Source organism: Poecile atricapillus, chromosome 22 (genome assembly GCF_030490865.1).
Source record: "Poecile atricapillus isolate bPoeAtr1 chromosome 22, bPoeAtr1.hap1, whole genome shotgun sequence".
In the NCBI taxonomy this organism is placed as follows: Eukaryota; Metazoa; Chordata; class Aves; order Passeriformes; family Paridae; genus Poecile; species Poecile atricapillus.
The window spans coordinates 1,997,494-2,011,159 of record NC_081270.1 but is presented as its reverse complement, the minus strand read 5'-3'; the positions used below and the strand labels follow the sequence as shown (position 1 = coordinate 2,011,159).

The following is a 13,666-nucleotide window of genomic DNA, read 5'->3' as shown; positions in this document are numbered from 1 at the left end:
TATTTTGGGTTCTTAGGAAGGTTCTGGCTGCTCTTTGGAGAGGAGTTTGTGCTATTTTGGGTTCTTAGGAAGGTTCTGGCTGCTCTTTGGTGAGGAGTTTGTGCTATTTTGGGTTCTTAGGAAGGTTCTGGCTGCTCTTCGGTGAGGAGTTTGTGCTATTTTGGGTTCTTAGGAAGGTTCTGGCTGCTCTTTGGAGAGGAGTTTGTGCTATTTTGGGTTCTTAGGAAGGTTCTGGCTGCTCTTCGGTGAGGAGTTTGTGCTATTTTGGGCTCTAGGAAGGTTCTGGCTGCTCTTCGGTGAGGAGTTTGTGCTATTTTGGGCTCTAGGAAGGTTCTGGCTGCTCTTTGGAGAGGAGTCTGTGCTATTCTGGGCTGTGTGACCCCAGCGTGGCGCTGGGAGAGCAAACCCAGCCGGGGAATCGTCTCCTTTGCTCGTCACTAACTCTGAATTTCCCGTGTGAAGCAGCCGCCACCCTGGAGAGGAAGTTCCGCCGGGACTCGCTCTTCTGCCCGGACGAGCTGGACTCTCTCTTCTCCTACTTCGACACCGGGGCTGGCTCCGGCCCTCGCAGTAAGTGCCCAGCAGCTCCTCCCTGCCCTCCCAGCCCTCCCAGCTCGTGCCCAGGCCAGCTATCCCAGGAGAGGGTGACCATTCCAGCACAGGGATCAGGAGCTGGTTGCACAAACTCCAGCCCCATTATTGCTTTTTTATTGCACCAATTTTAATGCCACACTGCCGTTTCTGACGGATTTTTTTTTTCCCCCAGCATCTTTTACTCCCAGATTTTGCATTCCATTGGCTTTTTTTTTTTTTTAATTATGTTTCTCATTTTGGCTTTTAATTATTTTTTTTTATTTTTTATTATTATTATTATTATTTAGTATTTTTTTAGCCAAGCCTCGCTGCAGACAAATTTTTTTTTTTCTCTTTTTCTTTTTTTTTTGTTTGTGCCAATGAACTCCCCTCACATTCCCGTCCACCTTCCTCTAGGTGCCAGCCACATCTCTCTGCAGCAGCCGCTGGCAGGTGGCCCTTGGAGTGGGATGGGTCCCGCTGGGTCCCTCCTGGACGGAGGTAAGGTGACGCTCTGGCAGCCAGCAGCAAAAGAGACACCCAAGTTTCACTTGTTCCACCCCAAAATTCCCAGGCAGTGATGGATTTCTGGTCAGGGATTCCTTAAATTGCCAACTCCTTTGGCTGTGGCAGGTTTTCCACAGGCAAAACATTTCCAAAATTTCCTTTATGGAATCAGTTCCTCAGAGGATCTAATCCTGGACAGGTGGGATCTCAGACAGGAAATTTATTTACTTTATTTATTTAGCGTTCTACATCCCAGAGTTTTTGTAGTCCATTATCATCCTTAGCTGAGGAAGTATTAAATTTCCTGGCTCGGTTGCTTGTCCTTGTCAGAATTCAGAATAAATATTTACAGCCCTGAGTTCAGCACAGCAGAAACTCCCAGGTTTTCCTCCAAGTCCATGTTATCTCTTGGAATTAAGGAAGAAGGTGCTTTAGGGCTTGTCTAAATCAGGGCATCAGAGGCTGGTCCAGTTTCGAGGAATTTCGTGCTTTTTTTGTGCTTTTTTCATACTTTTATTCCACAAGAAGAATGGGAAGTTCAGGACTTCAGAGTCCCTCAGGTTGCTCAGAGGGAATCTTGCTTCTGGAGAAGAAAACAACGAATTCCTCAGAGCCTCATCTTGCTCCTGGAGGAGAAAATAGCAATTTTATCCCTGATGCAGCGAGAACGGGGCTGGGAATGTGATGGATCCATATCCACGTGCCAGATCCTCCCTTCTTGTTTTGCTGGGAACGTGGAGCAGAGGCATGAGGCCTGGCTGGAATCACGTTTTCCCTCCTTGCCAGGCCGTGGGTTTGCTTTCTATAAAAATCTGCAGCAGCTCTAAAAAAATCCCCTCGTGCTCTGAAACCTTTCCTGTCGTGGCTTCATTCCCTCCTCCAGCAGTGCTGGAGAATTCCACGTGATCCAGGATTTCAGGAGCCTGATCTTTAGCTGGGATTTTGCTCTGGGGAGTTCAGCACCCTCTGAGGTTCAGGCTCTGGTTCTGCCAGGCTTTTCCAGGCTCTGTGGTTCCTGCAGCCTTTCCTGGTGTTTCTCTTTGCACGGAGCACTCAGCTGGTGCAGGAACATTTTCCAGGCTTGTTTTCCTTCCCAATCTCAATGGTTTGGGATTAGGGGCATGGGGATTGAAGCTCTGGAGTTCTGGGGGACAGACTGAGACAAAGCAGCAAGAAGGTGAAAGCAGAGAGAATTCCCAAGGCTGGCCAGGCATCCCTCAGGACGCAGGGGATGTGCCACCTTCAGGGGATGTGCCACACCTCTTCCTGCAGGAGCGATTCCTGCATTGCTTCTTCCTTCCTTTCTCCCATTTTCCTGACTGTTTTGGGTGGAGGCTGAGGAAGTTTCCTTACCATGGACAAGCGGCTTCATCTCGTCACGTCCATCCCTGCAAGTGTCCCAGGCCAGACTTTGGAGCACCCTGGGGCAGTGGAAGGTGTCCCTGGCCACAGGTTAGGAGCAGGATGAGCTTTAAGATCGCTTCCAACCCAAACCAGTCTGGGATTCCAGGATCCATGGATTTCTTGGATGGAATCAGCCAGCTTTTAACATTCCTTGGCCAAGCAGGGAAGCTCTGTGGAAAAGGGAAGAGCTGTTGGGAAGGTGGATGAGCCAGTGGCCGATGCTTTCGGATGAGATCTGGCCCAGCCCTGTCAGTTGATGCCTTGAGAGGCCACTGGAACAGAGGCTGGGCAGAGTTAAAGGAATAAAGTGGGGATTTATTAAAAAGCCTTCAAAGGATCACCTTGGGCAGTGCAAGAGCCCAGCTGAGGCTGCACCCAAGATGGACCCAAAATGGACACAATATGGACTCCAAGTCACGAGGTTTCACCCTTTTATAAGTTTTGGTCCATGTCCACATTGGGGTTAATTGCCCAATCACAGCTTCAGGGGATGAAGTCTCATCCTCCCAGTTTGCTCCATCAATTTGCTGCTGTTTACACTTTTTGGGCCGGAAGCTGTCAGGTGTCCTTGGTTCTGGGGCTGGAAGGGATTGTTTTAACAATCCTTTTAGTTAATTATCTAAACTGTGAGGAGATCTCACTTTCTATGAAGTCCAGAGTTATCCCAGTGCAGTGCAGGGTCTGGAAAACACGAGAGCTGAAACTTAAGGCATCACAATAAAAACGTGCCCAGTGACAAGCCAGTGATCCCAGAGTGTGACCAGCGCTGAAAGCAGAGTGGTGACACCACCTGAGCTTGTGCCACGCTGTCTCTGCTGCTGCTCCGCTCCAGTCTCGTCACAATCCCGTCACAATCCCGCAGGATTGTCCCCAACAGCCCCAAGTGCCGTGGCAGTGCTGCATGAAGGGCAGAGCGGGGACACAGCCACCGTCAGGGGCTGAGCGGGGTGCCATCCCCCCTGTCCCTGTGCTGTCACCCTGTCCCTGTGCTGTCACCCTGTCCCTGTGCCATCCCCCCTGTCCCTGTGCCATCCCCCCTGTCCCCGTGCCAGCTGTGTGCGTGTGATGTCCTGCACAGCCCTGTCCCCCCGGGGCTGGCACTGGGGCTGTGCCTGGCGCTGTGGGGCCGGGGTGTTAAAGTGCCCTTGGTTTGTGCCCTGTTGGCCCTGCAGGTCTGAGCAGTGACAGCGGCCTGGGAGGGAGCACCGATGGCAGCAGTGACGTGCTGGTGTTCGGCTCCGTGGTGGACAGCGTGACCGAGGAAGGTGGGTGGCACCGGGGAAGGTGGCACAGAAGGTGGGTGGGTGGCACACAGGAAGGTGGCACATGGGAAAGTGGCACACAGGAAGGTGAGTGGCACAGGGAAACGTGAGTGGCACAGGAGGAAGGTGGGTGGCACAGGAGGAGGAGATCCAGCCAGAGTCGGGCCTGAGGGCTTTTGAGGAATTGTTTTGTAAATTCGAACTTTTCTGTCAGATCAACAACCTGAGTCCTACCAGAGGGCAGGGATTGATGGGATTTTGGGAAGGAATTTGGGATTTTGGGAAGGAATTTGGGATTTTGGGAAGGAATTTGGAATTTTAGGGATGAATTTGGGATTTTGGGGGGGAATTCTTCCCTGGGAGGGTGGGAGGCCCTGGGATGGATTTCCCACAGAAGCTGTGGCTGCCCCATCCCTGGAAGTGCCCAAGGGCAGGTTGGAGCAACCTGGGATGGTGGAATTTCCCTGTCCATGGAATAAGATGAGCTTTGGGATCCCTTCCAGCCCAAACCAGTGTGAGATTCTGTTTTCTCACTGAATTTCCCCTAAACAAAGCCAGAACCCCCCAGATCCCGGCAGGCCCAGCTTAGGCAGGGTGGGTGACCAGGATGCCATCGGGACCACCAAAAACGGGGTGAGAAGCTTTGGCCTGATGTCTCCCACCTTTCCCCACCTGGCAGAGTGTGAGGTGTCGGAGGAATCCAGCGGGGAAGCCGAGATCGAGCAGGAGGCGTCGGATTTGGAGGATGTGCGGGAGCTGCAGCCCGGGCTGGTGATGTACCGGGCGGCCCGGGCGCGGAACCTGCCCCTGATGGCCGAGGCACTGGCCCACGGCGCCGAGATCAACTGGGTCAATGACGAGGACGAGAGCAAAACGCCTCTGATCCAGGCCGTGAGCGGGGTGCGTGCTGGGGAAACCGCGCTGGGGATGGGAGCCTTTGGAGAGCGGGAATCGTCCAGTCTGGCTGAACTGACGTGGAAATTCCCTTTTTGGAATTGTCCAGTCTGACACTGATGTGGAAATTCCTTTTTTTGGAATTGTCTAGTCTGGCTGAGTTGATGTGGAAATTCCCTTTTTGGTGTACGGAATTGTCTGGTTTGGCTGAATTGATATGGAAATTCCCTTTTTGGGATTGTCCAATCTGGCATTGATGTGGAAATTCCTTTTTGGGAATTTTCCAGTCTGGCTGAGTGGATGTGGAAATTCCCAGTTGTCCAATCTGGCTGAATGGATGTGGAAATTCCCTTTTTCCCCCTTTGCCAGGGCTCCTTGATCGCCTGTGAGTTCCTGCTGCAGAACGGGGCCGACGTTAACCAAAGGGACTCTCGGGGCCGGGCGCCCCTGCACCACGCCACCTACCTGGGGCACACCGGGTGAGTGCCAGGCTGGCACATTCCCACCTGGAATGGAATCCGCAGCTGGAGTCACACAAAAAGTCTGGGGGAGGTGGGACTGGGGGGAATTGATTTGTAAAATGTGAATTTTGGGGTGTGGCAGCAGCTCAGAGCTGGCACAGGGCAGAGTAAGGCGGGATATTGGGGGAAAATCTTTCCCTGTGTGGCTGGGGAAGGGCTGGGATGGAATTCCCAGAGAATTCATGGCTGGGGAGGGGCTGGGTTGGAATTCCCAGAGAATCTGTGGTTGTTCCATCCCTGGAAGTGCCCAAGGGCAGGTTGGAGCAACCTGGGATAATGGGATGGGTTTTGGGATCCCTTCAACCCAAACCAGAGGAATTCTGTGTGTCTGGAATTCTGTGCCTCTGGGCCTGGAATTCTGTCCCTTGGGGCTGGCATTCCGTGCCCCTGGCACCGTGTGGCTGAGGCGCGGCTGTCCCCAGGCAGGTGTGTCTGTTCCTGAAGCGCGGCGCCACGCAGCACACGCCTGACGCCGACGGGCAGGACCCGCTGAGCATCGCGGTCAGCGCCGCCAACGCCGACATCGTCACCCTGTGAGTGCACCCGGGAAATAGTGCTGGGAAATGGTGCCTGGAAATACCGGGAAATGTTGGGAAATACTGGGAAACACCGCGAAATACTGCCTGGGGACTGGGAAACATTGGGAAACACTGGGAAATACTGCCTGGGGACTGGGAAACACTGGGAAATATTGCCTGGGAACTGGGAAACACTGGGAAGCACTGCCTGGGGCCCGGGAGACAGCGGGAAGTGGCAGCAGCGGGGGAAGGAATAACCAAAGGCTCCCCGCCGTGTGTCCATGGGCTGCAGGCTGCGGCTGGCGCGGATGAACGAGGAGATGCGGGAAGCGGAGGGGCCCTTCGGCCAGGCCGGCCAGTACCCCAGCAGCAGCCCCACGGAGCTGCAGTACAGGAAGTGCATCCAGGAGTTCATCAGCCTCAACATCGACGAGTGCTAGGGACAAACCCGCGTCCCCTCGGCCGCCCCCGAGCCGGGCTGGATCCCTGGAGAGCCCCGTCCTTGGATATTTGGTGTTTTCCTTGCAGATTGGTCTGGTTTGGACGCCTGCGGCCCTCGGGTTGAGCTGCCCGCAGGAAGGCCGAGGGCTTTTCCCTGTCAGCTTTGAGTTCTCATGCTTGACTACTGGATGGTTGATTTTTTCTTGTTGTTGAGTAGGAGCCTCCCAGGGCATAACCACGGACCATAGGATGTGTGTGGGGAGTGTGGGAGATCGGTTTAAACAAAAAAAAAAAAAGGAAAAAAATTTAAAAAGAGAAGGAAAAACCCTCCTGTGGCCAGGAGGGAGCCACCAACACCAGGAGCAGGCAAAGCTGTCCCTCGACAGCTGGCTGGGAGTTCTGGCAGGGAGTGTGGCATGGAGCCTGCTCTGCCCCTGGGAGGCCCAGGCTGGTTTTTGGGGCAGGGATGCTCCGGAGGCCCAGCGGAGCGGGATTGAGATCGGGAGCTCCGGCTCCTCACCCTGTGCTGCTCTCAGGACTAACCCAGCCACGCTGCCCTCGTTTGCTGCCCTGGGTGCTTGGCTGCTCAAAGCCATAGCTGCCCTGCTTCCTGGGAGGATTCCCACCCTGCAGGATTCCTGGAAGCAGCAGCACTGATCCCTGCAGCTGGTAGAAGCTTGTCGCTGGCGATGGGCTCGGGGCAGGGAAGGGAACCAGCTCAAGCTGCTCGGTGCAATTTCACAGAATCCCAGAATCATGGAATCCCAGAATTCCAGAACCATGGAATCCCAGAATCCCAGGTTGGACAAGACCTTTAAGATCATAGAGTCCAACCCAGCCCTAAAACTTCAACTAAACCACGGCACTGCCACATCCAATCTTCTTTTAAAGACACCCGGGGTGGGGAATTGGACTCCACTTGCTTCCCTGCTCCCTTCAGGTTTCTGTGGAAGAGAATTCCACTCGCATGCATCCCCTCTGTGCTCTCCCCCCGCATGCTGGAGCAGCTCAGTGGCTTTGGAGCTCTCCAGTTCCTGTTCCCAGCAGGATTCTGCTGTTTCTCTCCTTTTTCCCGTGGGGCTGCAGTGAGGGAACGTGGTTCTTCTCAGAGCCCTTTGGTGCTGGCTTGTGTCTCATCCCGTCTTGGGAGGGCTCAGTGAGCACAGGCGCCTCTGGAATCCTGGCTGGAGCCTTTTCCCAATGTCCCCAGTGAGGATTTGGGGGTGACATCCCTGCCTGGGCTCCAGGGTCAGGCCACAGTGCCTTAGGGATCATCCTGGGATCTCCAGGGCCTCCAAGGAAACCACGAATCCCAGGCAGAGTTCCCCACCCTCCTGCCCACCAGCGGCAGATCCGCAATCCTCTGATTTCCATCCCATCCTCTCTGGAATTCTTGATGTTTTCACTGCCAGGCCGCTGCCCTGCTCAGAAGCCTCAGCAGGATTTGCTCCTGGGGCTGGAATTGTGTCCTCAGGTTCTGAGGGAGCAGCTCCTGACCCTCAGGACTCACCCAGCAGCCCTTGCTGTCCTCCCACACCAGGCTCTCTCCTGGCTCGAGGCAATTCCTGCTTCCTTAGGAAGTGCTGTCCCAGGTTTTCCTGCGTTTTCTGGCTGTGTGATCCCAGTTCCCACTGGAGCTTTGGGATGAGCAGTTCCAAGGGCTGACCTCTCAGTCCCAGTCTGAAACGGTCCTGGCGACTCTTCAGGGCAAAATCTGCCCCCAGGGCCTCCTGTTCTTCCATGGATCAACAACCTCCTGATCCTGGGGAATGAAGATTCCTCCTTTTTGCCTGTCCAGTGCCTGGGCTGGAAATCTCTGTGGATCTGGGGCAGACAACACTCCCTTAGAGTCTGGGAGTGGGAAGTGGAGGATGAGCAGCTCCTGTGCTCATCCCTGCCCAGCTCCGGTGCCCTCGGGAGCGGCCCTGGCGTGGGGCACGAAATCCCATCCTCACTGCAATCCCATTGGTGAGGGAGCGGGATGGAGAAACCCCGGAATTCCCAGCTCTGGGAGCAGAGGTTGTAGCTCTGATTTGGGGTGCCCCCAGCTGATTCCAGCTGTGGCACAGCTGCTCTGGCCTCTCCTTCACTTCCCACAGAACATTCCCAGGATCCAGCACCTCCTGGCCCCGTGGGCGGTGGCACAGCCCTGCTGCTCCCTGGGCAGCTCCAGCAGCTCCTGGAGCTCATCTCTGGCTCCTCAGCTTTGGGATTTCTCTTCTTTCTGTCCCAAATCACCTCCAATTTCCATTCCCCCCTCTCCTGAGCAGGGCCGTGCCATCCCTTGGCTGTCGCTGCCACCTTCTCCTTCCATTCCAGCCTCTGGATCCTGCTGGTGCTGCTGCCATTGCTTTCAAAGTTTCAAAAAGCCAGGTTTCAAAGTTTCAAAAAGCCAGGTTTCAAAGTTTCAAAAAGCCAGGTTTAAAAGTTTCAAAGCCAGAGTTTCAAAGTTTAAAAAAGTCAGGGTTTAAAAATGTAAAAAGCCAAGGTTTGAAAGTTTAAAGGGTTTGAAAGTTTCAAAATTAGGGCTGAGCAATGTTCTGCAGCCCTGGCACAGCTGGGATGGGGTTGGAAGTTATGGTGCTGATCCTGCTCCTAAATCCAGCCCTAAATCCAAGTCCTGCAGCCCTGGCACAGCTGGGATGGGGCTGGAAGCTGATCCTGCTCCCAAATGCGGCCCTAAATCCAAGTCTGCCTTCAGCAGGACATCCCCAGAGCCCTCTGGAACGCCCAGCCCAGCCCCTGGAGAGCTCCAGGAGCCAAAATGCGGCTCTGGTCCCTGTAGGGAATTCCCTCTTCAATCCCACCGGGATTTGTGCCGCTCTCCATCGCTTCGGGCGTTTTTTGGTGCTGATCCCCTCGAGTCGTGCCCTTCCCACGCTGGAAATGTTTCCAGGCTCCTGCAGAGCTCTGGAGAGCCAAGGGGAGCTTTCACCCCTGCCACGGTCCTGCTCTGCTCACGGATTTCAGCACGGTCATTGTTGGTTTTTTCACCTGTACAGCGACTTCAAACTGGTTTTCAAACCCCCTCTGGTTTTCCCAGCTTTTTAGGAAGGAGTTAAAAACCCGAGTGATCCTTTCCATGAGCCAAGAAGCGCAGCTTCCGCTTTTGGGTCGTTTTATTTCACTTTGTCTGGGAATTCTGGCCAGAAATCCTGTCTGCTTTGCACACCTGGAAGCTCAGACTCACTGCTGAAGTACATGAAGTGGAAAGAAAAAATGTAAATATCGATGCAAAAAGCGGCGTCTTGCGAGACAATGGATTATTTAACATGTATTGGTACTTTTCTTTAGAGTCGATGTATAAAAGCGACTTGGTGCACTTTTCCTACCTGACAGTATTGGGGGGTTTTATGTTCTTTTGTTATGGGTTTTGTGCTGTCTTTTTTAAGCCGTGGAATTGTTAAGTATTTAATTTATTCTTATTATTGATGTGCCCAGAGGACTAGTGCAATTTTTATTCAATACAGTTGGTCTGTATTTAATGTCAGGATTTTTTTGGTAGCGTTTTTAGGGAATATTTTTCCAAACCTGCCTTTTTTTCCCTGCCCCCTCTTTTCCTCATTTTCCTTTCTTCTCCCCTTCCCCTTTCTGTTTCCGTCACGCAGCTCCCGAGGCATGAAACGCCTCGGATTTGAGATATAACCCAACGTCCTGCAGTCCCTAAAACCAAAATTTCTCCAGGAAAAACACGTTAAGGATGCACTTCTCCATATTTGCTGTGTTTCTTTGCTTTTCATTTCTCCTTGGGGGGTTTGTGGAGGGGTGCGTGCTCTGAATTTCAGCGCGGAAGGTGCACAGAAAATTTAATTTTGCCAAAGGAAATGCATTGCCAGGCTCTGAGGAAGATGAAAAAAGGAACATTTTGTTGTTTTTCCTGCCTCAAACGCAGCTGGATTTGTGTTGTACCATCCTGGTTGGAATATTTACTGCCCCAGTCTGCTGGTTTTCCATTTTTCCATTCTCCCTGTTATTTTTCTGAGGGTGTGAGAGTGTTCTCTCTGGATTTAACCACATTTAACAGGAGGAGTTTGCCTTTGTCTGCAAAGCAAAGTGCCCAAAGCCTCCTCAGCCACCAGGATCCTCCATCCTTGGAATTTTTTGGGATCTGGGGGAGTATTTCTGTCCAAGCCCTCACTTTTTATTGACCCAAGTGCCTGGGCTTGGATCGAGTCTGGGTTTGGATCTCTGGCTTTGGCTCTCCGGGCTCTGTCCCTGATTCCAGGTGGGATGAGCTCAGCTTGGATTTTCTGTGAAATCCAGGATCATTCCAGCTCATTTCAGCGCTGCTGCCTCTAAGCTGGGACATTTCTTGGAGTATTTTAAAGGAAAAAAACCTCGGTGGGATTGGAAGATTTGATGCCTTTAACCAAACCCCAGGTGTGACAAGCTGAGCTGCGGCCCAGATGGAATTATTCATTGGGAACGGCCTCTGAGATCATCAAACGAACGATGCTGTGGCTTCAGAGAGAGAGCTGGAGGGAGGATTTTGGGATCAAGGGATCAGGAACATCTCAGAGCAGCACAAACACTGCGATTTGTGCAGGAAAGGCCCGGGAGCTCCTCAAGGAGCGCTCGCGGCCCTGCAGGGCCGTGCCAGCCCCAGCGGGGTCGGGGAAGGGCTGAGCCATGGCCCGCAGGAAAAAAGGGAATTTTTACATTTGGAGAGGCCGGGATGGATAAGGGATGTTTCCACAGGAACATTCCCACCTCCCTCCTGGCTCCTGCCGGGCAGCTGGGGCTGTGGCTGGAATTCCCGGCGGGAATGCGCCAGGGCTGGGCCTCAGGGAGGGGGCGCCGGGCGCGGCCTTTGCTGAGGGACGGAGCAGCCGGGAAAGCTCCTGGGCCCCGGAGCGGCACCGGGACAGCGACCGCGGACACCTGGGATGGGATGGGATTGATGGGATGGGATGGGATGATGGGATGGGATGGGATGGGATGGGATGGGATGGGATGGGATGGGATCGATGGGATGGGATCGATGGGATGGGATGGGATGGGATGGGATGGGATGGGATGGGATGGGATGGGATGGGATGGGATGGGATGGGATGGGATGGGATGGGATGGACTGGGCTGCCACGACCTCGTGTGCCCACAGCAGGGATGGGATGGGATGGGGACAGGGCAGGAGCAAGGACAGGACAGGGATATGGACAGGGATGGGGATGGGATGGGGATGGGACAGGGATATGGACGGGGATGGGACAGGGATGGGACAGGGATATGGACAGGGATGGGACAGGGATGGGGATGGGACAGGGGTCACTGCAGGGACAGGGAGAGGTCCTTTGGTCAGCTCAGAGATCCTTTTTGGCCAGCTTTTGGTCAGCTCAGAGGGTTTTTGACCCATTCAGAGGATTTTTGACCATTTCAGAGGGTTTTTGACCAGCTCAGAGGATTTTTTGACCCACTTAGAGGGTTCTTGACCAGCTCAGAGGTTTTTTGACCAGCCCAGAGGGTTTTTGACCATTTTGGAGGATTTTTGACCAGCCCAGAGGGTTTGGGGCCAGCTCAGATGGTTTTTGACCATTTTGGAGGATTTTTGGTCAGCTCAGAGGGTTTGGGGCCAGCCCAGAGCCTTCTGTGGCCAGGCCAGAGCTCGGGGGCTCTGCCCTCGCTGTAAATAAACTCTCACCCCTTCCTTCCTTTGCTCCAGGATTTTCAGCCCCTCTCCCCACAGCCCGTGGGCACCTCTGGAAACCCAGAAATTCTCTCTGTAATGACCTTTGTACGATCTCAAAGCTCTTGCTCTGTTCTCTGCCTTTTTTCCCTCCTCCCTCTCCCTTCTCTGGTCTCTTGAAGCACTGTTAATAAAGATCTGGAGAAACTCCTTCCCTCCTCTTCCTCAGCTTGGTTTATTGCTGGAGGGATCCTTCCCTCGCTGCCTGGATGGACAAAAAACAGCGTTTTCTAACATTATTTTAACATTTTATTTATTTTACATTACAAACATTACATTTCTTTATTTTTAACCTTATTTTAATGGCATTTTTTAACCTGTTTTCCTTCTCCAGGCTGAGCTGTGGGGCACTGAATGGCCCAGAAAAATTTGCTTTTTTTGTTTTGTTCTGTTTTTGTGCTGGGGTTTCTGTGACTCTCTGGTGATGGTGATGATGGGGTTCCTTTCTGTGGGTTCATCACCAGGAAAAAATGAGTTTCAGGAAAAAAATTCCCCCAGAAATGTGAAATCAGGGCCATCATTAATGGCACGAGGGTGCTTAATTACCCCCAGAATTGCAGCACAAACCATCCCTGCTCAGGAGATTCTCTCCTGAACTCTCTGCCTTCCCCTGGGGCAGAAATTTTGTTTTGTTCCTGCTCCAAGCAGCTCTGAAAAATCTGATTTGACCTGAGCCTGGGACGATCCCCTGCCCTGGCGCTCATTCCTGGGGGATTTTGTAACTTTTGGGGGTTGGATTTTTGCTGGAAGGTGGAAATCTCCATTTGGGGCCATCCCAGACACTCAGGGGTGATCCTAAAACAGAATTTGGGGTGAAACCCAGGGTTGGTTCAGGTCATTTCAGTGTCGTTGCCTCTGAGATAGGAAATTTCTTGGAGCATTTTAAGGGAAGAACCTCTGGGATTGGAAGATTTGGTGCCTTTACCCAAGCCAGGGGTGAGAAGCTGAGCTGTGCCAGGCACCAGGAGGAATTGTTGAGGTTGGAAAGGACCAAGCCAAAGGTTCTGGAATAAAAAGGAGCCTCCTAAACTCAGAATTTGGGCCCAACCTCAGTGCAGAGAGTTCTGAGCGACCTCTGGTTGGGATTTTATGTTTCCACCACCTCCAAAACCATTTCATCCCACTGAACTTAGACTGTCCCAGCCCTGAACTGTCCCCAGTTCCCATCCCTGTCCCCAGTTCACATCCCAATTTCTGTCCCTGTCCCAAATTCCTGTCCCTGTTCCCAGTTCCCATCCCTGTCCCCAATTCCTGTCCCCTATTCCTGTTCCCGTTCCCGTCTTTGTCCCCAATTCCCGTCCCTGTTTCCATTCCTGTCCCTGTCTCCAATCCATGTCCCCATTTCCCATTCCCAATTCCCATCCCTGTTCCTGTTCCCATCCCTGTTCCCGTTCCCATCCCTGTCCCCAGTTCCCATCCCCAATTTCTGTCCCTGTCCCAAATTCCTGTCCCTGGTCCCAATTCCCATCCCTGTCCCTAATTCCCATCCCTGTCCCTATTTCCATTCCCATCCCTGTTCCCATTCCCTGTTCCCATCCCTGTTCCCATTCCCATCCCTGTCCCCATTCCCTGTCCCCATTCCCATTCCCTGTTCCCATTCCCTGTTCCCATTCCCATCCCTGTCCCATTCCCATCCCTGTTCCCATTTCTGTCCCTCCTGTGCCAGACCCTCCCTGGTGCAGGAATCGCCCCCTTTGGGCTTTCCTGGAGCATTGGATCCCCCAGCCCCAAACTGGAGTGAAATTCCTTCACTTGCTCCTCTGGGGAGGAAATTCCCTGACTTTTTATGCACTGAGGATGAAGCGAATCGAGCCAAGTTCTGACTCCAAACTCCGGGTTTGCCTTTGTCTGTTCTGCTTTCCC

The 13,666-nt window shown here is 53.2% G+C and overlaps 1 protein-coding gene across 1 annotated transcript in view; it reads left to right on the top strand.

Annotated features, from left to right (window-relative positions):
- ACAP3 (ArfGAP with coiled-coil, ankyrin repeat and PH domains 3) overlaps nt 1–11,000 on the top strand; it is a 71,258-nt gene extending 60,258 nt beyond the window's left edge. Inside the window, exons 19-26 of the mRNA XM_058855232.1 lie at nt 466–570; nt 991–1,074; nt 3,657–3,749; nt 4,426–4,646; nt 5,010–5,119; nt 5,584–5,694; nt 5,972–8,493; nt 8,540–11,000. Coding sequence (XP_058711215.1) covers nt 466–570; nt 991–1,074; nt 3,657–3,749; nt 4,426–4,646; nt 5,010–5,119; nt 5,584–5,694; nt 5,972–6,119 — 872 coding nt within the window. The 3' untranslated portion in view covers nt 6,120–8,493; nt 8,540–11,000. The remainder of the gene's footprint in view (nt 1–465; nt 571–990; nt 1,075–3,656; nt 3,750–4,425; nt 4,647–5,009; nt 5,120–5,583; nt 5,695–5,971; nt 8,494–8,539) is intronic.
- The last annotated feature ends 2,666 nt before the right edge of the window (nt 11,001–13,666 follow it).